Raw genomic sequence first — 25693 nt, forward strand, 5'->3', positions numbered from 1 at the left:
CCCTCCAATCGATTTCATGTGGCAATATCAAGTTGTAACGAGTCATTTCTATATGTTTTTAATTTTAAATTAATAGATTCATTTTGCATCATAAATATGTTCCTTTTTATTGTTGCATATTAAAACAAGCACTTATATTTTGAAATTATCCAATCCAATCCAACTTTATTTGTAAAGCACTTTAAAACAAACCCAGTGCTGTACAGAATGATGGTAAGACAGAAGAAATAAAAGACAGAAAAGCTCACACGAGGCAATAGAGTACATATAAAAAAGTAATTAATATGGCATATTGATATGTAATTTTGAGCTCATAACGTCAACCACAACTGTTGCTTTTCCCAAAAAAGTTGGGCTTTCTTTTTACTTGACTGGCCCCCGACTGACCAGACGAGACAGTCAGTGGCCCACAGGTCATTTGAGTTTGAGACCCCTGCTCTAAAATGTCTCAAGGCTTCGAGGAATCAAGAGAAACATCGCCCACTACACTAAATGCACACAGACTATGCACCAAGAACTATGTGGATGTGGTGCTGGCAGAGTTTTAACCACTTAGTGTTTGCTAAAAAAACAACTCCTCACATCCTCACTTATCTGCCTAGAACCAGCAACACATCATACATTTCTTTTGTGTTGTTCAACAATGGAAATTGATATAATGTCTCTCTTATGAATGCTGACATGGCCCTAAATGCAGTCACTCAATTTTTGTTCTATAATTGTGACACTGTTCTAGTTCCAAGTCTTGAAATTAAATGAGACGTAACGTAACCTGTAATGCAGCTGATCTGTTTATAACTGCTGATGTACAAATGTTAGCCAAACACAGAATCAACTCCAGAAAAGTAAGTAGATGTAATGCTGATTCATATATCTAAAAATATACCCTACTCAAGAGTCAGCGTATTATGTTAAATCTGCTGGAGAGTCATTATTGACTTGTTAGTCAGTAACATTTCACCTGCTGGGTCGAGTAACCCCATTAAGACACAGTGATGGGGATGTGAAGTGATGAAGGATATGATACGGTGGTTCATTTTGATCAAAATCAAATGTATTTTACAGTGGCGGCCATCTTTGTGCTCTATCTTCATAAACGCTTCCCCCGTTTGGTGTGAACTGCCTTTCAGCGCCGTACTCATGTGAGACAACTGTCTGCTCCAAGTAACAGATCTCCGATCCCTTGGCTCGTAAGATGGAGCGTAGACATTGTTCCAAGTGGACAGAGTTAAATATAACAGACTGCCATACACTTCAGTTCACTCTGCTCAGCATTTGTGTGTCGCTGGGGATCACTGGGTGTTGTCACATGGCTCATGGACGTGTTGTTACAAAAGTCGGAAGAGGGCCGTCGTGTTTATTTTGGATGAGGGTTTTGGGGTTTGTGTCAGTAAGCAGTGACGCACTGTAAACATGCAGGTGTTACATATTTGATGAATCAGATGTGTATCCGTGTTGCAAAGGTATTTTGTATTTGTTTATTTATTTCCAACATGACGATATCTATTTCTTTAATAAGTTTAAATCTTTTTTAAAAAACTCAACAATAATAGTGTCATCCCTGATATATTTACTCCCTTTCATCATGCAAATACAGTATAACCTCTATCTTCTTAAAGTGTATACTTGTATATTAACATTGGCAGTACATTATTATGTCATTGATTATTGCACTGCATGGATGATTTAGTAAAACCGAAAGTGTCCACATATCTCTTGCATGACATCGAGCACTTATTGTGAGTTTGCTAAAACTGTTGTAATTTGTAGTGTTGGCGGTAGCATTCATATACACTCTAATCTGCTGCTCCACTATTCCCATGGTTTTGTGATTTATACTTAGCAGGACTTTGACTCTGCTCCCAAGGCGATCCTGTGGCTTTCGGGGGAGTTTTTACCATACAAGGAGACGAAGAGTTTAGCTCAGTTTCCTGTGGGAGGGTTCTGATTTCTCTCCCTTACCTCCTCTCCCTTTCACTCTGTTCTTCCTCTCTGGCGCTGCTCCAAACATCCCTCCTGCTCCCTGCACAGCTCACTGTGACTTGCCATCCAACCTGAGCAAGTCATCACTTAGAGCAACAGTCCAAATTAATTGATTACCTTAAATTAGAAAAGTACTCTTATCTAAGCAGCAGCAGTATAATCAGCCATCACCATGGCAGACCAAATATGACAGGCAGGCAGTCGCTGCTCTTATCACTGCAGGCCATTATATAGTATAAGCTTGTGTTACCCTCAGGTTTGTAAAACTATGAAACTGCCAACACTTTCATCAAGTTGTGCCAAAAAGCTCCGGTTTCAATCTTTTATTGAAAAGAACATACAGTACATTGTACAAATGAGGGATAAATAAAAAACTTTCTTTTTTGTTTTTTTTCACATAATACTATTATTCTTACCTCACAGTGAATCCTTTAGTTGTGTTTATCTGGAGCAAATACTATTTATTTTCAAAATTTGGAGATGCATGAAAGTCAAATTTGCTGCAATATCTGCAAAATTCTGATTGCCCTCTGTGCCAAGAAAGTACAGCTAAGGCAATGTCTGTATAAGAGATGACAACAACTATAACTATAACTATAACTATAACTATAACCCTAGTCACAATGCGCAATCACTCATTTTCTAGTGCTCTATCTTTCACGTGAGTCATAGGGGAGCTGACGCCAGTCCCTGTAGATATTGGGCGAAGTCGCCAGTCCATCGCAGGGCAAATGTACAGAGAAGAACAACCTGGTTCTATCTACTGTATACGTTTTTTTAAAGGTCACTGCAAGTGTCATCGTTCCTTGACTTTTCCCCATAGTCTTTATTTTTAACTGGAGCAGCTGGCACAGCAGAGCTGAAAGAAAAAAGACAGGTCCATCAGTGTTGATTCCCCCCCACACACACACACATGCTTTCTGTAAATGCCATAAGGTTTCTTGAATTACATTATGTGTCTGCTTTTGTAATTATAAGGAAGACAGCTCGTAATAATATAAAAATATTTACAGATTTTTACTACTATTGGAGCACACACGCTCCTCACACACACAAATATCTGAGTAAAACTCATTGAGATTAAAAGTCGAGCTGAAATGAAGATTTTTTCATGATTAAAACAAGATTTCCGATTGTTTAAGCTTCTTAAATGTGAGTATTTTCTTCATTTCTTTGCTCTGGATAACAAAGAAATCATTAAAAGTGAATCATTTTGGTTTGTGGACAAAACAAGACATTTGAGAACGTCGTCATTTCTGGGTTTGACAAACACCGATCAACATTTTTTAAGGTTTTCTGATATTTTATGGACCAAGCAATTAATGGATTAATCGAGAAAATAATCATCAAATTAAATGATTATGAAAATAATCATTTAAAAGTCTCTTTTGTTGGATCTGTGCCCTGACTTCTATGTACTGCTGCCTGTCTTGGCCAGGAAACTCTTGCAAAAGAGATTTTTAATCATTCTCGGTAAAATTCATCATTTTAAAATAAAGAGCTCTGTGCACATGTGCTTCACATTCTCAATCATTTCAATGTGTCATCAGTATTAGTGTAAGCAGCCTGTTAATACCACCAATGAGGCACATTCCAAATATCTCATGGGTGCATGTTTATACTCCACCACAGCAGGTTGGATAATCTTACTCAACAAAGTGTTTTTTTCTCACAAGTTACAGAAAACAGGTCTAAATAAAGGTCTGTCAGACCAATAGCAATTAAGAGGATCTTAATTGCAGTAGATCCATAGTTTATGTCTGTGCAGCTCAGCTGTAAAGCTCTGGCTGTCTGGTGTAGATCACATGCAGACGGCTCTTTCCCCCCAAATTTTCTTTGGCTGGATATTTTTCCATACAGCCTCTTTTCATTCCGTGGTAGAATGAAAACTATGTGCTTTCTAACCAACTCTGGTATTAACATCAATTTGAACATTCCTAAGTAAGTACATAGGCATATAGTTAAGCAGACCACAGGGTAGAAAAAATAATCTAAAGTTAAGTGGTATTACTAATGTGAACAATGTCCTTTGATGTCTGGGCTCCAGATTCTTCTCCTGCTTCTTATCTGATATTCACCGTCTGTTCTGTTCAAAACAGAAAGGCCATGATCCAAATAAGGACACAGTCTGGATATTGCCAAAATATAAACATCTCCCTCATGCTGTTCCTCCAAGAGCTTTTGAGGGGTGAATTTCAGGGAGGGGGGGGGGCACAAAAAGTAGCCGTGGTGGGGAGTGGCAGAACGGGTGGGAAAGGGCTGTCACTGGGGATTGGGGCTGTCTCCAAACCACCAGTCAAGTTTAAATCACAAGTTCTACTGACTCTCAGTTTGCATCCTCCTGTGCTCACTCTCTCTGAGCTCCCCCTCTGTCTCCCTCCTCCTCTCCTCATCTGCCCATTGCTCTCCCTGTCAACCTTGCGAGGTCTCTTGTGAGGACTTTGCCTCAGACTGTCTGTAACGGCTTCACACCTGAAGAGATAAAAACTTTTTGGTTCCCGCTGAAGACACTGAGACCCAACCGTCACTGTCACCATGGAGGCCATCAAGAAGAAGATGCAGATGCTGAAGTTGGACAAGGAGAATGCCATCGACAGGGCAGAACAGGCGGAGTCTGACAAAAAGACAGCGGAGGATAAATGCAAGCAGGTGAGATGCGTGGAGGACTGAAAAAGCAAATATTGTCCTCTCGTATAGCTTTAAAACAAAAAAATCTACCAATATTACTGCATATTTACTTTCACACATAAATATATTGTATTGATAACATACTTATTTAACACCAAAGCAACACTGAAGCAGTGGCAGAATTAGAATAAATGCATATACTGGAGATACATACTCTGCTATATTGACTATACAAAATCAATCAAAAATCAAGCAGTTCCATAAATTGATCTTTGACTATAAATAACAAGAAACACTTGCATTGTGCATTTATAGCATGATAATACTTTTGTAAGAGGTGCAATTTGTAATGTTGTGGTAATTATAGTAATTTTCCACCGTTTTATTAATATTAATAATAATAATAATAATAATAATAATAATAATAATAATAATGATGTTTGGTAATAATGAGATAATCTTACAATAATACCATGGCATTAATATATTGCTTTTATTTAAAAAAGGTGTGTTAATCAAAATTGATTCTGAAGTTGAAAGTCATTCTCCATTGTGTCTCACATACATTGTTACTACCATAAGTTTACTTGTTGATTACTACTGAAATAACGTGGTATTACTATCTGACTTTTAATAAAAGCACATATACTATAAATTAACCTTTTGTGTCATACCATGACACAGCAGCAATGGTTTCAGTGTGACACCAAAGGACTCTATATTTTGTGGTTATTAGTTTAAAGGTTGTAATTTTCTAATATAAATAGATTAATGGCTGGCATAAGAATGAAAAATAGAATGACAAACACTTCTACTGAACTGTGGAGCGCAGAAAACAATGTTAAGCATTTCCTGAGGCATCAGATGCTGAATTACAGAGAGCAGCTGAGACTAAACCCAGGGGTCTTGTCTTGAAGTGAGCTGCAGGAGAAACACAAATATAAAGTGACGACTGCTGGACACTAAAAGATGTCAAACTTTGCTGCTGCAGGAATCAGAATGTATGCAGAACAGCGGCTGCTCTGTGCTTATTTGAATCAAAGTCTGCACAATATTAAAAGAAAACTCACAAATTCCAAATATCTGCAGAACCACTTTTGGCTCAACGTTGCTGGAGCCTCAAATTACTTCATTTTGGGGGGCTGACTTAATGATAGTGCACATGTATCACTTGCTACAAGCAAAGTCGAATCTGGAAAAGTAATAGGCTATTTGAGGTTGGTAAAAAGAGAGGCAATTATTGGACTGTGAATGGTATTGTGTCGTCATCACGGCAGTGTGAGAGGAATGCTAGACAGCAGGGAGTTGGAGAGGCTTGGACACAGTCAAGATCTACATTAAAGTAAGTGGAAAGACTCCTTTCTTGGCTGGGAAATGCAATAATCATCTCCGCAGAGAGCACATGAATGACAGTTGTCACTGACACCGCACATCAGCCCACAGCTTGTCTTCCATGTCAAGGGACGGACAGCCTGAAATCCAAGAAGATTATGTAGAGCACTTTGTTTAGATAGAAGCAGAGCTGAGAGACGCTTTCTTTGCTATTCTTGGTGCAACGAGATGAGGCTGACGAAAGGCCCTGAAAATACACAAAACTGAACTCTCAACATCGGGCCACATGGCGGAATAGTGGCTAGAACACTGTTGTGTCATAGCAAGAAGGTCACCGGTTCAAATCTTGGTTCGACTGAGGGCCTGTCTGTATGGAGTATGGAGCCCTGCGTTGGACCCCGCCTTATGCCCCTCCCACATGGCCTGGTAGACAATGAGTCTTCACCTGAACAAAATGTCCTTCCAGCAACACATGGCTTTTTGCTGACTCTTAAAGGTCCAGCGTGTAGGAATTAGTGACATCTAATGGTGACACAGCAGAGTGCAACAAATGAAGGACTCCTCCACTCACCCCTCCCTTTCCCAAATGCATCAGGGATCTACGGTGGCCTTCACATACCAAATATAAACGCTCTTTCACAGTGCTCTCCACTCATATAGGGGTGGAGCCACACTTCCTTGTTTGCATAGTAATCTTCCAATTCAAAATGCAAAACACACATCCACTTGTGCTCCTGCAGAACAGTTTTTTTCATACACCTTCCAATTTATGACTAGAACATTTAATATCTACCAATAAACACTGGAACTTAAACCACCTTTACAATTCATGGCTTACGTTGAATCTAGTTTCTGCTGAACAAATTGCCCAAATTCATTCTTACAGTATATTACTAAAAATAAGAGCAACTTTGAGCCAAGCTAGCCACTGACCCACTTTTACCTACTAGATAGACACATTATCTGTCCTCTACGTTCATTGCATCAACATTTTAAATAGTTCAATCTCTTTAATTTTGACCAATAAGGTAATAAGTGAGGTAAGAATTAGGTCATGGTGATTAATGTAAACATTTTACCTCGGAGCAAAGATTCATCATTGATTAGTAAAAGCAAAATTAATCAAAACAAACCTGTTAAATTGCTCCAATGAATACCCAAAATAGATGATTATGCATATTATATTATATTATTAACTATAGGGGTTATTAATTCTACTGTGGAACGCTATGGTGTTGGCGGGCTCTCATCTGTACCACTTTATACCCCAGTCACATATTTTTCTTCTTTATCCACTTTTTGTTTCCTGTTTATGCCTTTTTCTTTTTGCACCATTTGCCCCTCCTCCATATCTGTACATAGTCTGATTTTGAAGCAACCACATTTGTGTTTTATGTAAATACATTAATAGGTGGGTGTGCTCCTTGTCTGTATGGTATGTGTATAAATGAAATGAAAAAAAAAATATATAATTACCTGCTAACCATGAACATTTTAGTGGTGACACTGTTGGTTCATATTAGCATTTAGCTCAAAGCACCATTGTGGGTAAACATTGAGTCAAAGATCCTTGACCATGGCTGTTAGCTCCTGTTTAAATAGAAATCATTTCCAGTCACCTATAATGTTAACTGATGAGCATCTGTCTGGAAACGATCAAGAATAAGAGCCAAAACCTGATAATATATCTTATTAATTCAATACATGATTTAATTCAGTCTCTGTTACTGTGTTACAGTTGGAGGATGATCTGGTGGCTCTGCAGAAGAAACTGAAGGGAACAGAGGATGAGCTGGACAAGTTCTCAGAGGCCCTGAAGGAAGCTCAGGAGAGCCTGGAGCTGTCGGAGAAGAAGGCCGGAGATGTGAGTTTAACAGGAGGACACCATCTGAAATACATTATGCACATTACAGTGGAACACCACATTCTCATAAAGTATCTATGTCCACTTTTTTTTGACTGAAGTAAATATTGTTCCATGACTGAGAACAGGATTCAGGTCTTCCTTATCAACATTGAAGAATGAGTGAATTCAGTACTTAGTAAGAGTGTTGTTCTCACTGCTCACTCCTGCAGAAAAGGCATGTCTGGACTCACCTTAATAGTTTAGCAGCCCTCAGAGGGATGACACACTGCAGCAAAGTGATTAAACTACTCACATTCAGACGTTCATTTTAAGATTTTTCTTTTAATCAAAGAAACTTGTCACTTGTCAGAAAGAGTAAAGCCTTTAGGCATTTTCCTACTTTCACACTGGGGCACGGTGTACTGTAGAATCACCTGCTGGAAGCAAACCAACCTTAAAACAGTCATAAAATAACTAGTCTCCTAACTATCTCCTTACCCAGGTACTGTTGCGACTCACTATATGTGAGTTATTGGTGACTATCTCAAATCAGCAACCCAACTACTTCTCAAGCACAGACAAAACTTGGCCAGCCTGTGGCCGAGCAGGAATGCCAGGAATGCCGCTTAAGCAAACAGAGAACCTTATACTGCAGTGTCTAATGAAATCAATGCTCTGCCCTCCACCCACCTTTTTTTTGAAGGTGGGGGGATGTATTACAACCTCCTCTGTCTGGACTCAATGGTTACAAACGTTCACCTTTAAAGATGAACTCATTCATCTATTGTTTTTTTTGTCGCTTTTCGCTTTTCTCTTCAACAGAACACAAATGGTTCAGGGGAGAGAGGGAGAAAGAGATAGAGAGAGAGAGAGAGAAAGGAGACAGGCAGTCTGGACTAGTCATTTCACCCTCAAGTCACCCATGTCAGTTATGACTAATATTAATGTTATGACACTAGAAATCATTTAAATCTTAAAACAGTTTTTCCAGCTGTGGTTGCCCTTTCATTTCTTTTTTATGTTTTGTGTAATTTTAAGGAAGATGCATTAGGCTAACAAACCCATGTTTGAGCATTTAACTATTATCATGATGATTATGGGTTGTTTTGCTGATTATCTTTATTGATTTATTGTTTTGTCTATTCATGTTGGGAATGGTGACAAACGATTACACTTACAGCCCTGGTCCCACATCTTCAGATATTCACTTTTCTAGCACAGGACAGAGAAAGCTAAAGGAATGGAACCAGTACATATTTGGCATTTTGCTTTGAACAATAATTAAAAAGATAATGTCACAATTATATTTTTTTTAGCATTTTTGAATAAGTTCATGAACTCATAGCGCTCATGTTTTAGTTAAATATCTAAAATCACAATAAATAAGTGCATCCACACAGTGAAGGTTGGGTGATTAAAGGCCAGGTAAACAAAATTAGACAATGTAATGTTTCTATGTGATGCTGATACATAGAAATGAAAGATAAGGGCATGCAGAGAAACCTTGGCGAGAAGGAGTAGGTGGAGAGGTTTAAGGGAGCGACACTGCTCTCCAAAGGCTGCAGGCCATTTCTGCCATTTCTGCAAAACAAGTCAATTTACATCCCCAAGCAACTGCACATCAACAACCCCAGCTGAACTATCACAGTGCCCACCTTTACTGCTACTTGGACCTTTTGTTATCTGCGTCTACTTCATAACTGACCTCATAATCTTTCACTCACAATCAATCAATCAATCACACTCTTTTCCTTTTTCTTCTCTTTTCATGTTCACGTCACACATTCATAACCGTGATTCAGGGGCATCTGAACCTGGCAGATGATTCAAGCACAGCACGTTTCCCTTCTTCTGCAATCAGAGCACAAAAATGCAGCCTGCGTGGGCAACACCTTACATTTGCCATATAAGGACGTGCTTAGTTGTCCTCAGAGTGTTAGCATGTTCTCACAATGAGGGGCTTGGAGCAAAAATGTGTTCTCAAAACCTGCTAAACACACAAACACAGGTCTGTACAGAAATGATGTTTAGGACACTGCACTTACAATGGACTCCCATTTACTTGGGTATGTTATCACTTAACTTAAAAACCTTTACCTGACCATAAAGTCAGGGAAGGCCTTAAAGAGGTAACGAATATGAGACTTCAGACTGACTGGCATTAATTTCCTGGAGATTTACTCTAATCTTACCCATATCTACGATTGGCCTAACCCGAACCTTAACCTGACCATCAAACATGTCTTGACCTTAAAATGGAATTATTTCTATTATGGGGACTTGCTTTCTGCCCCCATAAGGAATACACCACCCCATAATGTGAGGTTTAGGTCCCCACAACATGAGTAATACCTGGAACACACACTTTCACTTCCTTCATTGCAAGGAGACTCATCACATTATACATTCAAACCCTTACCCTGATTCTAACCTTAACCCTAAAACCAGGTCTTATTTTGGATAGCATATTTTACAGCTATCTTAGTGAGGACACTCATATAATCTTTAAACACCTTCCCCTTAATACATCATTCCAACACTAAACCTAAAACCAGGTATTAACCGAACAGAACACGACCAACCAAAATGTCCTCACTTTCCCAAAATGTCCTCACTTCCTGTGTTAAAATATATTTGTGGTCCACACAAATGTACACAGTATGAACACACACACACACGTTTGCACAGGTATTCATCTTAGGACATTGCACTGACTTTTGATTCATTATGGCAGCCTAAACACAAGATTATCCATAACCACAACTAGTTAGTGCCTCCATCACAACATACATCTTAATCCTGACTTTGAGGTTCTGCCTCATTTGGACCAGGTTTTGTTATCCATGACGATTACTGGTCTTGACAAGCCACATTGTTTTCGCCGGAAAAAAGTCCTGAGGAGGTAATAAAAACGAATACACACACATCTATTGTGGAGGAACAGAGCAGTCCCTTCCCCTCCTAAATCCTGTGTGATGTCATCTGGGACAGACTTCTTCTCATGATTGGAGGATCTCACCATAAATTTCCTGAAAACTTCATCCCCCTCTCACTCCCCAGCTCTGCACGTCCCTGATTTCCTGCCCGAGAGAAAGAGAGAGAAAGGGAGGGAGAGAGAGAGAGAGAAGAAAAAAGGAAGCACTTTTCCTCCCTCAACTTTGCAACTTTGACGCCAAACAGTCTTTTTAAAGGATAACAGCATATCGGCGCGGGCTGCGTCCCCTTCTTTGGCCTCCTTGCTTTTGCTTCAGAGGGGAAACAACAGAAGTAACCGAGATCATGGATGGAGTGAGGAAGAAAATACAGTCGCTCCACGACCAAGTGAATAAGGCGGAGGAGCGCGCGGCGACTTTACAAAATGATCTGGACGTTGAACGACAGCAGCGCGAAAACGTGAGATGACTCATTTATTTATTCAGCCCGAGCTGCTTGTTTGCCTTGTTACTTTGTGACAGGCTCTAATGTAAAGTAGTAATATTGACTCAGTCCCTGTCACTGTTTCACGGCAGGTATGTACGCGAGAGAAAACCTCGCACAACTTCATCAACAGAACCAATTGAAACGTTCCACATTCCTCCGCGTGTCCTAAATGGAATAAGGCTCATTTTTATCTGATATTGTGTCGTTTGTGTGGTTTTAAAGGCTCGTGTACAGTGTGGCAACATAGTGAGGACACTTCCTTCTCAGGTTATTGTTCGGCTGTGTTATTTCACTTCAACACGCCCTACATCGACTACAGCACCTGGGGAAAAAAGAAGAACAAGCTGCGAGCGCGCTCATTATCTGTGTATGCATGGTTATGGATTTGTCCCAGTCTTCTTAGCAGACACAGGAAATGGGTTTTGCAATATACACTTATCTATCTATCTATGCAATACAAAGGTTAAGTATGCAAAGTCACTTTGATATATAACATGTAAGTGCTAGTATAAGTTTGTGAAATATTTGTTGTTTTCTATCCTAGGAAATCCTATTGACACTGACTGATTTGAAACTTTTTGGGGCACATTTTCATTATGAAAATATGTCAGTGACCTACATTAGCAGGTTGCACTGAAAACCAACCCAAATGAATGCTTTTACATTATGTGTGCAGCTCCCTCACCTCTGACAGCCTCCCCTGGTGTATGCATGGCTCTTAGCTAACCTTTGACCTGTAACCTGTCCCTCTCTCTGTGTCTCCCCCTCTTCTCCTGTCCTCTGGTGTGTTGCTGCAGGCTGAGGGCGAGGTGGCAGCTTTGAACCGCAGGATCCAGCTGGTGGAGGAGGAGCTGGACCGCGCCCAGGAGAGACTGGCCACGGCCCTGCAGAAACTAGAGGAGGCCGAGAAGTCTGCTGATGAGAGCGAAAGGTGACAGTCCACACAGGACCAGTCATTATGTCTGCAACAGGACATCAAGTTCAATGTTTTGACCACTTTTGAAAACTATTTTAATAACAGTTGGCCTGTGACTATTATACCAAAATTCCATCTGTTTTAATGTGATAAAAACAGTGGAATAATCTCATTGAGTGTGTTTATACATATACATATATATATATATATATATATATATATATACATATACATATACATATATATGTATATATACATATATATATCCATATATATGTATATATACATATATGTATATATGTGTGTGTGTGTGTATATATATATATATATATATATATATATATATATATATATATATATATACACACACATATACATATATACATATATATGTATATGTGTGTGTATATATATCACATTGAAAATCATCATTACTGTTTTTTTTATTTTTTATTTTTTTTATGTCTTTACCCAATTAAATAGATTCAAGCTGTAGACAGAAGGTCATTTAGATATAACGGACTGTGGGAGTACTATCGATTAATCATTTTGATCCGCTATGAAACTCTCAGCAGGAACTCGTGTAGGCTGTTGTTAACCACAGCTGTGGGCACGGAGACTAAAGTCAACACATTTTGACATAAATGATTCATCGTAGTGTAATTGCAACATGGGAAGTCATTGGGTGCTACAGTCAGAAACGTGTTATCATCAACATCTATATATATATATATATATATATATATATAGATATAGGCATATAAAATAGACCTAGTGGTTATGAACATTTGAAATGTATAGCTTATGTCAAAAAGCAACCTAAGACAACGCAAACCTTCACAAAGCAATTAAACACATGCTGTTTATTTGACTGTGGAGGGCAGCGTTGCACCTCTCGGTGTGCAGAAGCTGTTTCTTTAGGACTGAAACAAGATGATTTACCACAGAACGTGTTTGTTTTTAAATAGTGTCTGAGGTGCCGTATTGATCCAGTTATACAATGTTGTGTTCCTGTGTGTCTCCCTCGTGTTTAGAGGCATGAAGGTGATCGAAAACAGAGCCATGAAAGACGAGGAGAGGATGGAGATTCAGGAGCTGCAACTCAAAGAAGCCAAAAACATTGCTGAGGAAGCCGACCGCAAATTCGAGGAGGTTCGGGCTCAGCCGTCGCACCTCAGCAGACGTTCAAATTGTCCTGGAGCGATTAAATCCAAGTGTAACTTCATGTCCTTTGAATCTTAGGTTGCCCGTAAACTGGTGGTCCTGGAGGGCGAGCTGGAGAAAGCAGAAGAGAGGGCAGAAATCTCAGAACTGTAAGCACAGATACATCAATCACTCATCAAGCATAATTCAGTTCTTATCAAGATGCCACCTCAGCTTCACAGACACTGACAACAATGTTTCTGCTTCGTGCAGCAAATGTAACGACCTGGAAGAAGAGCTCAAGAATGTCACCAACAACCTGAAGTCACTGGAGGCTCAGTCCGATAAGGTAAGTGTTGTTACCGCTGTAACGTGTGTGTTGGGTGGTGTTTGACTGCACTTAGCATCCAAAGTAAAGTCATTTACAGCCTAAATGTGGAGCATAGCAACACAAAACAATCATTGAATACATCAAATATTTGTTATTTTGTCAAATAATGACAGTGTACAAAAAATAAGATAAAACCAGGCCTCCAAAATGAATGGGAAAAAAGTGCAGTTAAGGTCATAAGTGTATTAAGATCTTGTGACCAACAAAAATATGACGTATGATCTCGGGGCCACTGAACTTCAAGTTTGCTCAACCGGACAAGTGGAAATGTCAAGGCTCTTATAAGTTTTTGAAAACCACCCTAAATAGACACGGATCATTAAAAGTGCTTGAATTTTCTGCAGGAAAGAAATGAAGTTGATATTTAGGTAAATGTCTCCCCTGTTTGTTACGACGCCACTTTGCCATGTTACTGTTTCGTTGCGTGGTGCACATAGACGAGGCCTGCGCGCAGCAAACGCTGAGTCATAATTACTAGCTGTGTTGTGGACACTGTCCACGATCGAGTAACGTTAAGCAAGGGAGAGCAAATTACATGATGCCAGGGATCTCTGTCTCACAGAAGAAAATTACAAAGACTGACTTTGACCAAGATCCCAAGGACGACCACTTGTCCTGCAGAGCGTGCTGCAGATCAATAAAAGTGGACGCTGTGGGAAATCCCATGCTTCACTTTGCACAAACTGTAAAAATGTAAAAAAAAGAATCAGCAACAGCATTTCTGCTGAGTCATGCTATGGCCTGTGTATGTATGCTTGATGGGAGAAGAATATTTGTTACAGTTGGAGAATTGTGTCTTTGAAATGCATGAGCACAAATGTGTTGGAAGTGACATCATTGAAAAGATTCACAATATGGACTTAAATATATTATAAAACAAGTGAGGACATATGGAATAAATCTATAACATCTATAAAGCCCATCATAAAACATGGGTGGATCTATCCTCATGATAGAGGCCTTGGACTGTTACCAAGTCACACTATGTTCTGTGTTTCCTCTGTTTTTATCAGGTAAACCAATAAACCAAAAACAACAACAATGACCGTAATCTATTTATTTGATCTCTCCGCAGTATTCTGAGAAAGAAGACAAATATGAGGAGGAGATCAAAGTTCTGAGTGAAAAGCTCAAAGATGTAAGTTCATATCTGCTCAAAACTCTGCACAACACACAGTATATGGATTATTTATTGTTTGTTTGTTTTAAAGGCGGAAACCCGTGCAGAGTTTGCTGAACGATCAGTGACCAAGCTGGAAAAGGCCATAGATGACTTAGAAGGTATGCTTTCTTTTCAACTCGGCTATGAACCCCACCGTTTCTTTCTCTCACTCTTTAAAGATCTTAATTTACCTCCTTGATTTCTCCTTTTTTCCCTCTTATTTCCTAATTTCCCTCTGAACCTCCGGCACTTGCTTCCTCTCTGCGCTTGGACCTGCAGATGAACTGTACACTCAGAAGCTGAAATACAAGGCGACCAGTGAGGAGCTGGACAATGCCCTCAATGATATGAACACCTTGTAAAAAACTTGCACTTGCATCGCACTTTCCTTTCCCTTTTTATCGCTTTGCCTTATTGGAAACACCTCATCTCTCTGCTGCTTTTCTATTTTAGTAAAGCTCAATAAAGATGTTTCTATTTTACCTTCTGTCTTCTGTCTGTTCTATTAAGCTCACTATGCAGCCACACTAGAGCTCTGTCATCTCTGTTATATACACTCAGTTTGTACAGCTTTTCTCACAGAGTTTCAATAATTATGAGCCACAAGAGGAAGCGTATATTTTTAGGTTTTTACATTGTTGTACTTGTGTTATCAGCCGATCTGTCCACTAACTCAGCCTCTGTACTTTATGTCTGCTGCTGCCCTTCTTCTTTTTTAATTGCAGAGAACCTAACACATGCAAAAGAAGAAAACGCAGAAATGCACCAAGTCCTGGAACAAACACTGCAGGATCTTAACAGCTTGTAAAATGCCAAGAGGGACATCAAGCAATAAAAGATATTTTCTACATGGGTCTCTATAATTCCACTCTTATTCCCAATTGTTCAAACACGTGTACCCCCATTTTTATATATATTTATGTTTCCTTTGTCTTTTTTGTTTAAAACAAACAAACAAACATTTTGCAGTCCAGATGTTGTAGTTTCAATGCTGGATTTCCTTTAACCCAAACTCTGAGCACAAATAAAAACTGATGCTGACGGTGACAGCGGTGTCAATGATGTGTGTTTACTGTGTGTTGTTGACTCATTGTCGTGCCCACTTCTGCATGTTTGATTCTGCGTATCCTGAAGGCAGTTTCAACACACAGCCATAAAGTGCAACACGAGGAGAACTCGCCCTTCAATTATCTTGTGCTAACACGCGCTTGGCTTTTTCTTTGTGAAGACACTTGAGTTCCCCAGGCACAAAAAATGGAAACGGTGTTAAACACAACAGTATTGTGTCATTATTTATGAGCTGCATACAGAACACGGTATAATGGTAAAGAGTCATAACTCTCTTGTTATCCAAGGTGACGACAGTATTCAACTGTTTTATACTTTCTTCTTCACAGATAAACAAGTAACTAAACAAACTCATTATACAAAGTGTGTTAAAGCTTTGCAAGTTGAACATTATTTGTCCAAAAGGGAAAACAACACCTTTGATTACTCCACTCATGTGTTGGAAGTTAACGGATCAATAAATACACACCACAGGTCATGGTATTCATTTTAAAAAACATCACAACACAAAAAGTTCACTTCTTCAGAAAGAATAATGCACGGTATGTACAGTAGCACCGAGAAATGACGTGTCCGGTCTGGTCCGGTCCGGTCCAGTCCGATCAGGTCCGAGTCTGTCGTGTCTTTCAAGGTCACTTCTAAAGACATTGTTCATGAAAAAACCTTTTCTTGATTTTATTTGTTCGAGTTTTAATTCTGGATAACACACTGCATTTGATGTACCACGTTCATTATGAGTAGCACTGCGAATCATAGCCTTTATTTTTGTAGCATTTTTAAAAAAAAGTTAAGATTGTAACCATAGAATCGGGCATTTAAATACAAATAATATATAAATAATATAAAAACACAGTGAAGTAATAAGAGACAATTAAGAAAAGCCTGTAATAAAATCATGTACTTGCAAAAATAACAAGACAGTTATTTTATTGTTATTAGGGTTCGAGCACAAGGTGCGTAGAACCCTCTTTAAACTGAAGGAATTCTTCTTTTTATTCTTCCTCGAAGTAAATCGCCTTTTTGAGGCCTTTCCTATTCCCCTAAACTCATGGATTTCTGTGACCGCATCAGACCTGGTGTAAATTTACGTCCGACAGTGGTTCGGGGAATGTGCGTAAAAAAAATTGGAAGTGGGCGGGGCTTATGGAAATGAAAATCAGCTTTCATTAGGTGACTTTCTCTCGTGATTCACGTACATGAACGGAAGTTGATACACATGTTAATCATGTCAGGACGGTCATAAAAGTCGACGACGTAACTTCTACAGGAAGGCCGCCATCTTGGGGTGAATTTTGGCACCAATGGTATTTGAACGAACTTGTCCTAGAGCTTTTGTGTGATCACCTTCAAACGTGGTGAGATCACTGTGGACAAGAGATGCACAACTCTTATAACTTCGTGATGGAAGGTCCGATCTCAACCAAACTTGCGATGATAGATGATGGGCCATTGCTGAAGACATCTATGTAAAAACTGTCAAGTTTGAAAACATCGCCTCCTGGTGGTGACAGAAAATAAACAAAAAAAAGTTACTTTACGTTTTCGTAAATAACTTTTACAGGGATTTTCGTATCCAACTCAAAATTGGTGAAACAAAAAACAAACTGCTACAGCTTTACGAATAAAGGTCCTATCTGAACCAAACTTGCTCGGATTGACGATACTCCGGCCCTGAACAAGTCTATATCAAATATTTAATTTAGTTTTTTTAAAAAGTTTGTTTTTTTTAAATGTCGCATGGCATACGAGATGGGGCAACGAAGTTGGCGATAATTCAGATTTTTCACAACAGACAACAAAACTCTTATAACTTTGCGATGGAAGGTCCAATCCCAACCAAACTTCCCATTGATGATGGGTAGTTGCTGAAGATGACTATGTTGCTGAAAACAGTACATTTTGAAAACAGCGCCTCCTGGTGGAAGCAGAAAATACTAAAAAAAAAAAAAAAACTGTTACAACTTTGCAAATCCTGGTCCAATCTGAACCAAACTTGCTAGGATTGATGATAGTCCGGCCCTGATGCTGCCTGTATGAAGGTATTGAAAAAAATAATTGACTAGTGAATCGATCATGAAAAAGATCAGCCCCCTTCTCCACAAAAGCATCATCACACAACCAAAATGTCGAATTTCTTTTTCCTGTCGAATTCATATTGCACTGGATGCTGAGACTGGAAGAATCATCTCCTCACCCCTCTCTCCATCTTGGGTCACCAGTGTTTGCAGCTTGCAACAAGCCACTGACTTCTTTGTCCACCGCTCGGTTGTCCCAAGTCTGATCATTACTTTGAGAAACATCTTGTATATCTCTGCCTCACACTTTGGTGTTTTATTTAACTGCTGAATATTTTCCTGCACTAATGTGTGGAGCATTATCTGGCTGTGATTCCTCACATCACCTACCTGAGGCTGAGACTGTCAGAAATATTAACATTGCATGTGTGGCTGCTCATATTGCTGCTGGTGTTAATGGTACTGCAACACTGTTCAAATAACTATTTTAATAGCACTTTTCAAAACAACTCTACAAAGTGCTTTCTATAGTAGAAAAATAAAACCTTTAAGCGTGAAATGGTAAAGACAGAATTTAAAGATAAAATGAAAAGCCATATGAAATAAAATAGTAAAAATACATCTATAGTTAAAAGAAGGCATTTTAAAACAAAGTAGTTCTAATGTTCAGTGTCATACTTTTATGCATTAGCCATATTTAGTGTTAGTAGCTAGAAGTAAGGAAGTTGTGAGATGGGGGCAAGTAGCAGCATCACCATCCACTGTAGCATTCCCTGCTTTAGAGTCCAATTTATTATATTCCCTTTAAAACCTTGTACAAATCCATATAGGGTTGAGTTTTCTGGTTAAGATCAACCAAACACTTGGAGCAGTGTCAAAAGGTGCCAAGTCTACAGTAACAGATCAGTGCAATTCTTTTTAAAATAATTCCACATCTTTAAGTTCAAAGCACTAACTTGTCAAAATAACACTCATCATAGAAAAAATACAAGTCAACCATAAAGTTAAGAACAAAAGTTTTACTTGATATAAAGAAGGCAATAAATACAAGTTTTCAATGTCTAACATTACAGGCTGAAAGTAGCAGTGTCTCTACACCATCACCATCTACATGTGATGTGATTTACACTACAAACCTGTCCATTCCAATCCTTTGTTTCAGAGGAAGATAAAAGCATATCATGACAGGCCGAGTCACAAAATCAGATGGATCCTTGTCTGATTTTGTAAACTGCACAGTCATGGTATGCCACTCAGTCAGGATCCGTGGCCAGATTTCCTCACACACACAGAGAAGAAGGGGAAGGACGAAATGCCTTACCATGTTACGAGTCGACTCAATTTACCTTGTTCTCTGTTGTGTGAAGAAGACCCAGCTCATAAAATCTTGACTGATTTAAAAATTGAGCAATGAAATAACTCAAACATCGATGCTGTTGGGTCATGCATATTTTAGTGTGGTGATGCATCACATGTACAGTGTTTTGTCATGTGTGGTTGTGGGTCAGAGGGGACAGGGTGGGGTTAAATGTCCATTTAAAAAATAAAAAAAATCTCGGTGACCATGTCCTGTTGGGCAGAGTGACGTAGCAGCCATTGAGGCATGTGTACAGTTTGGCAAGGTCCAACATCTAACAAAAAAATAAAAGAAAATAAGAGTCAGCAAACTTTAGTATTAAGTAAATATGGATTAAACATTGAGTACCATCTGAAAGAACGTACCTGAAGACATCCCGTGGAAAAGAGGTGGAAAAGGTCGGTTCATCTCGAGCGAAGTCCTTCTCGTAGAAGGGTTGGTTCATCTTGGGCGAAGTCCTCGTGGTAGAAGGGTCGGTTCATCTAGGGCGAAGTCCTCGTCGTAGAAGGGTCGGTTCATCTCTGGCGAAGTCCTCGTCGTAGCAGGGTCGGTTCATCTCGGGCGACGTCCTCGTCGTAGAAGGGTCGGTTCATCTTGGGCTAGGTCATCACTGCAGCCATCCAGGACGGGACTTCTCCAGGGTCGTGGTGTCCAACATGGAGTCCTCTGATCCAGGAATGTGCTGCAGCATTCATCTCTTCAAAACAACGAAGAATTTGATAAGTCACAAGAAAAAAAAAAAGAAGTAAACAAATGACAAATCTTCAGGTGGCTCACCTGGTCAAGTGTGACAGGTCCTCACGTCCAGTCAGAGCTCACCGATGGATGCCCTCCCTAACCTATACCTGCCTTTCCTGTCCTACACTGACAGTTACAAGCAATCTCTGCCAGCCATTTGGGATGATGCTAACCTCAATGTCTTGGTTGGCTGCATGAAAAACTGTAAATCTCCCAGTTGCCCAGACAAACGTTCCTTCTGATTCCGTAGCCTCGCCACAAAAAGGTCTTCTGCTGAAACCCTCATTTTGCTAAGCATGAAATCAATTCCACTTTCCTGTCCTCAGATCTCATTTTCTCTCCCTGCAGCCTTTCAACAACCATTGCTGTTGTAACATCTGCAAGAGGCAGCAGTTTCACAATTCAGAGCTTCTCGTGTGTTTGGGAAGACGTGGCACCAGAGTATTGACAAAGCAGACGCCTGAAAATGCTTGACTCCAATTTAAACAAATGCTTCATCATCTACATGTGATGTGATTTACACTACAAACCTGTCCATTCCAATCCTTTGTTTCAGAGGAAGATAAAAGCAAATCATGACAGGCTGAGTCACAAAATCAGATGGATCCTTATCTGATTTTGTAGACTGCACAGTCATGGTATGCCACTCAGTCAGGATCCGTGGCCAGATTTCCTCACACAAAGAGAAGAAGGGGAAAGACAAACTGCCTTACCATGTTACGAGTCGACTCAATTTACCTTGTTCTCTGTTGTGTGAAGAAGACCCAGCTCATAAAATCTTGACTGATTTAAAAATTGAGCAATTAAATAACTCAAACATCGATGCTGTTGGGTCATGCAGAGAGCTTGCGATCTTTTGCATGGTTTCCCAAACATTTGGAGGTCAGATTACTGACCCCAACAATGTCATATTCAATGATTTTTTTGTCCTAAACTGATGAACCATTTGGGTAAATTAGATCAAGCATTTAAAGGTGTTTACATTGTTAATAGTCTAATGACACTTCTTACCCAACACATGAAGACGCAGTGAATCAGGATACGGCTACCTTTAGCAGAGGCAACAGCAGCAGTGGGTGGTGGAAATCTGCAGGGAGAAAACAATTGATATGGAGACAAGTTGGAGGAATTATTTAATGCAAAGCTCAACAAGAGTTAAAGCGGAGAGAAACTTTGGGGCAAGTCTACAAAAATCAGAGGAGGAACTTCGCCAACACATCTAAGAGATAGAAGTTTCTCATGCAACCAACCAAGACATTGGGATTAAGCATCTTCCTAAAGACTCTACAAGATGCCTAAATTGTGAAATTTGAAAGAAAGTCATGGGTAATAATGGACTACAGACACTTCACATAAATAGCTAGTGTATAGTGAGGTGTTAACCCTATGATCTATCAAAAATCCCATTTTGGGCAAGCCATAAAGTCCTATCATTTCAACCAGCTGCCTGCTTCACAAATAAGAGGCAAAAGCCCACTTGTGTTTACATGTTTACATGATCACTGTTAACCACAAAGCTCCAGACACCAAGTCAATCCAAGAAACAAATCAAATCACCAAAAATACATTAAAAAGCTGCAGCTGCACAACAGTCTTTAACATTAAGCCAAATTCTGTCTGATTTCTGTCTGAATTCAGCCCACAGAATAAAAGTTTTATTTCAAGTCATCGTATCGAAAGTTTGAACATTTGGTGCAACTTTCACTTAAATAATCCGAGTTGTCTCTCTGCCAGGTTTGTGTCCTCCTAAAGAAAAGAAACGCGCTCTAATCCTCAAACCTACAATCTCATTTAAGAAAGAAACGATGCAGGATAGCCCTGCATCCCTAAGACGAGTAACGCATAGTTTTGCAGGGGAAGATAAAAATCCCCTGCTGGGAGGCCTCCCAACATGACGCGCAAAAAGACTATGAACACAAAAAGGTTCAACTCCTTTAGAGGGAAATAAACTTGGCAGAGTGAGACAAGTCAGCATTAATATTGAGTTTGATTTCAGTTAGCGACAACAAAGGCTGATGGCAGTGCGTAAAGTTTAAGACTTAAATGATATCAAAGGTGTGCCAACAAATGCCAGATTTAAAGTATATCATAACATTATCCATGGGCTGAATAACACCTACAATCTAATGTGACTACACTTGCATATAAATCAAAAGTTAAGCTTCATAATCAAATCAGGATCCAGTTATCTTATCAAAGCAATTACCAGTGGAGAATAAAGGAAGACCTGGTCTAGCTCATCATAATCAGTTACTACATTTTTACAGACTTTGAAAGAACTTTAGAACTTTTGTCAACAGTCCAAGTTGCAACTATGATAACTCAGATTCAAGACCAAAATTACATTTTTAAATTAAAGCCATTTCAAAATAAGGTACCAGAATTCAAAATTGGACGCCTCAAGACTAATCAACTTTAAAATCATCCATTTAAGTTGAGACTAAAAAAGTGACTAAATCCGACACACAGGACAGACAGACGGAGACCAGACACACAGGACAGACAGACAGCAAGAGAGACAGACACAGAGAGAGACAGACAGACCAGCGAGAGAGAGAGCGAGAGAGCGAGAGAGAGAGAGAGAGAGAGAGAGAGAGAGAGAGAGAGAGAGAGAGAGAGAGAGAGAGAGAGAGAGAGAGAGAGAGAGAGAGAGAGACACACATGCCATGACAGCAGTCTTGGCATGTGTCAGTGTGTAAATAAAGGCCTTTGCACTCAGTGAAAAAAAAAATGAGATTATTGTAATGCCATTGTGTCAGGCATTGTAAATGTTTAGATGCAAATTAACTTTATAAATTGAGTGGACGTGATTTACCCACAAAGATCATGTGGCAAAGGCCTTTAATACTTACCTGAAAGGTAAAACCTTTACCTGTTTTTGAAAGAATTTGAATTTGCTTGTCGTCTAATTGGTGTGCATCTTGTCAGTATTGCAGCATAAATGTTGTTCACCTTTCTGGTGCAGTAAAGTCAACTCCAGTTTTAGTCTTGGTCCAAAGGTCAGATAAACGTCAGTCCAGGTCAGTCATCACGCACACACACACACACGCACACACACTAGGAAAAACAGATCAGAAAGATAGAAGAATGAAGACTCAGGTCAGAGCAGGTATAGTAATATAGATAGATATAGTAATGGCACGGCGGCCAAGCAAGAAAGAAAAACTACTTAACATTTGAGATTTTATTGTAACTAAAACGCAATCTAATTAAGATGGACATGCAGGGATGTCGGTGCTCCTCTTGACTGATGCTAGAAGAAAAGTACAGGTTAGTTTACTTACTGTGCATGGACGCGGAAGGCACCCATGTTTGTCTATGTAACATGACTATACGCGCAAGGCCACACGTACAAGAACACAAGTAGCTCACGAAGGCGCGGGCACAGTTAGCGATCATGGCCTACTTGCATTAAAGGACGTATGGCCATACTAAGGCTATGGCACTGGCACAGCTGCCATCCAAAGCCAGGTACTATATTTGTAGATCACCAGGATCTACTTTAACGTTCTAGGGCTAACGGTAGATTAATGGCCACGATAGAAAAGAGAAAAGAATCAGTCGCCTCATTCTTTCAAATCACTCGCTCAGCAGTTCCACAAAAATATAACCAACAAGGACCAGATTTACAGACCACCCAACAAAGTGGACCGGAACATACAAAACCAACCTGTGGCAAATGCTCCATGTACAACCTTCAGCTATTTGACTGATGTAAAGCAGGAGAATAGAAAGAACGTGGCCATGTTGGACAATGCAGAGAGATGTAGGCACAGCGGCCAAGAAAGAGTGGGGACACAGCGGCCACCCAGAATTAAACCATCACACCTACTATTTGACAGTCTTCATGAAGATCAATCTGTGGGAAAACAACAGACAAACAAAAACATGTTCAGTCTCCAGCCTTGACCATGTTCAAGTTCATACTGTTACAGGTGTAAAATAACTAGAATGTGTTTGTATGAGGTACAGACATGGTTCACCCAGCCTGAGATATAAACACTCACTTTCAGTGAAAACATTAGAGCTTAAACAATTCGATTACTAATCAATTACTAAATTATGGACCAAACGATTAATCAAGAAAATAATCGATAGATTACTCGATTATGAAAATAATCGTTAGTTGCAGCTCTAGAAAACATTGCTGCCAATGTAACAGAGTTAAGAAGTCGTGTGATTCCACTTGCCATAAAAAGAGAAAACTCATCTCACAACACGGACACTTGTTTGTCAAGTTTGTTGTGTGTGTGTGTGTGTGAGGAACCGTGGACTGGCTGTATTATTTATCCCTCCGTCAGGTACGCTCTGTGCACATATTGTCCGAAATAAACGGCAAGACTGCCAACCTGAAGGTCTACGTCGTCTGTTAAACTACACACACTTGTAGAGTACAACGCCGCTACACCAGCACAAACTCTATTCTAACATAGAAACAAAGAAATTAACATAATCACAAGTGATGTAGAATAAAGTTGATTAAGATTTAAGGAGAGCCTTTTAAGTTCAAGTATAGAAATGTCAGTACCTCATACAGCCACACTCTTTAAAAACACAAACAACTTATATTATACATGTGTGATTAAATTAATATGATATATTGCCATCAGTTAAATACATTATGAAAATTAGCCATAACATTTTCAATAATGTAGTAAATTATCTCTAAAGGTGTCACTCGCCTTTTCTTGACAGCCTCAGGCTTTTGTATATGGCGCGTCAGACCTGGTCTCTGTGAGCAGGAAGCAGGTTGTTCCTTTAAAAAAAAAAAAAAAGAGTTTGTATTTTAATGACTACAATAAAGGTTTAGAATTATAAAAGACATGTATAACCCTGAATCTGTTTTTAAACATTTAACATAAAAAACAAATAAGTCTTTCCAGTGAAAAACTCAATAGTAATGACTATGAGTGGAACAGTGAGTTAAAACAGCACAGCAGCCATTTTCACTTGTTTTTAGTCTTGTTTTGACTGTTTTGATAATGGATCGGTTTAAGTGTTTGCGTTTCAGATTCTTTTTATTTTGTTGAATGTGAATATTTCCTCATTTATTTGCTCTATTTAAGCAATCATTGAAACCAAATAATTTAAGAATATAACTGAATTTAGAAACAGTGAAACAAAATGTAACATTTTATAGACCAAACATGAAAATAAATCACAGGTTAATGAAAATAGAAATGAGTTGCAGCCCCATTTAAACAAATGATTTAACTGCTGTAACCAGAGAAAACGGCTGCCAATTCAGATAACTGGCTGACAATGTGTCAGAGATTAAGCCAAAATTGAGCTATATAATTATCATTATTATTATTATTATTATAATATTATATAAATTAAGCTTAAAATGAAGCACAGCTCAAGCAAAAGCTGAAATTGAGCAAATAAACTAAAGGCAGAATTAAAAATTAAGAACAACAACATTTAACCCTTTATATAATTTAGATTTATTCTAAATGATGATAATCTGGGATCTTTTACAGTATGGGCAAGTATGAAAGAACAAAACACTTAAAATGACCACACAGTCTTCTCTAAACTGTAATTGCCGACATGGGATTGAAACAGTGGTTGTTGTGGCTTCAGTTGTCCACCAGATGTCACTGTCACTGAAGCGTTGAATCTTTTTCGACACAATTGTTAAGATGGAAACAATTCAGAGCTTCATAAGGCTTCACTTACCCACCACTACCA

At 39.1% G+C, this 25693-nt stretch overlaps 1 protein-coding gene and 1 long non-coding RNA gene across 5 annotated transcripts; one reads left to right on the forward strand and one right to left on the reverse strand.

Moving 5' to 3' along the window:
* Positions 1–4298: 4298 nt before the first annotated feature.
* On the forward strand, positions 4299–15868 carry LOC131466497 (tropomyosin alpha-1 chain-like). 4 transcript variants are annotated; one of them, XM_058639769.1, is made up of 9 exons: positions 4299–4632; positions 7682–7807; positions 12007–12140; positions 13160–13277; positions 13368–13438; positions 13542–13617; positions 14735–14797; positions 14871–14940; positions 15101–15303. In XM_058639769.1, the coding sequence occupies exons 1-9, from the start codon at positions 4519–4521 to the stop codon at positions 15181–15183; spliced, it is 855 nt and encodes a 284-aa protein (XP_058495752.1). In that variant the 5' UTR covers positions 4299–4518; the 3' UTR covers positions 15184–15303. The 4 variants fall into 4 exon arrangements, with proteins under 4 accessions (XP_058495752.1, XP_058495744.1, XP_058495771.1 ...); XM_058639761.1 differs by lacking the exon at positions 15101–15303 and adding an exon at positions 15547–15868 and having other exon boundaries at positions 4301–4632; XM_058639788.1 differs by lacking the exons at positions 4299–4632; positions 7682–7807 and adding an exon at positions 10826–11182.
* Positions 15869–18620: 2752 nt separating this feature from the next.
* On the reverse strand, positions 18621–23854 carry LOC131475401 (uncharacterized). The gene is made up of 3 exons (XR_009242503.1): positions 20039–23854; positions 19627–19958; positions 18621–19535 (listed from the first exon to the last, which is right to left on the reverse strand). It is a non-coding gene; the product is annotated as an uncharacterized LOC131475401 (long non-coding RNA).
* Between the last annotated feature and the right edge of the window lie 1839 nt (positions 23855–25693).

This window comes from Solea solea, chromosome 1, assembly GCF_958295425.1.
Source record: "Solea solea chromosome 1, fSolSol10.1, whole genome shotgun sequence".
Classification (NCBI taxonomy): domain Eukaryota; kingdom Metazoa; phylum Chordata; class Actinopteri; order Pleuronectiformes; family Soleidae; genus Solea; species Solea solea.

Bases quoted from the DNA above. Each gene is read 5' to 3' on its own strand.
- LOC131466497 (XM_058639769.1), top strand. From the start codon at position 4,519: ATGGAGGCCATCAAGAAGAAGATGCAGATGCTGAAGTTGGACAAGGAG. The intron at 12,141-13,159 runs GTGACAGTCCAC...CCTCGTGTTTAG, and splicing joins TCTGCTGATGAGAGCGAAAG to AGGCATGAAGGTGATCGAAA. The intron at 13,278-13,367 runs GTTCGGGCTCAG...TTTGAATCTTAG, and splicing joins CCGACCGCAAATTCGAGGAG to GTTGCCCGTAAACTGGTGGT.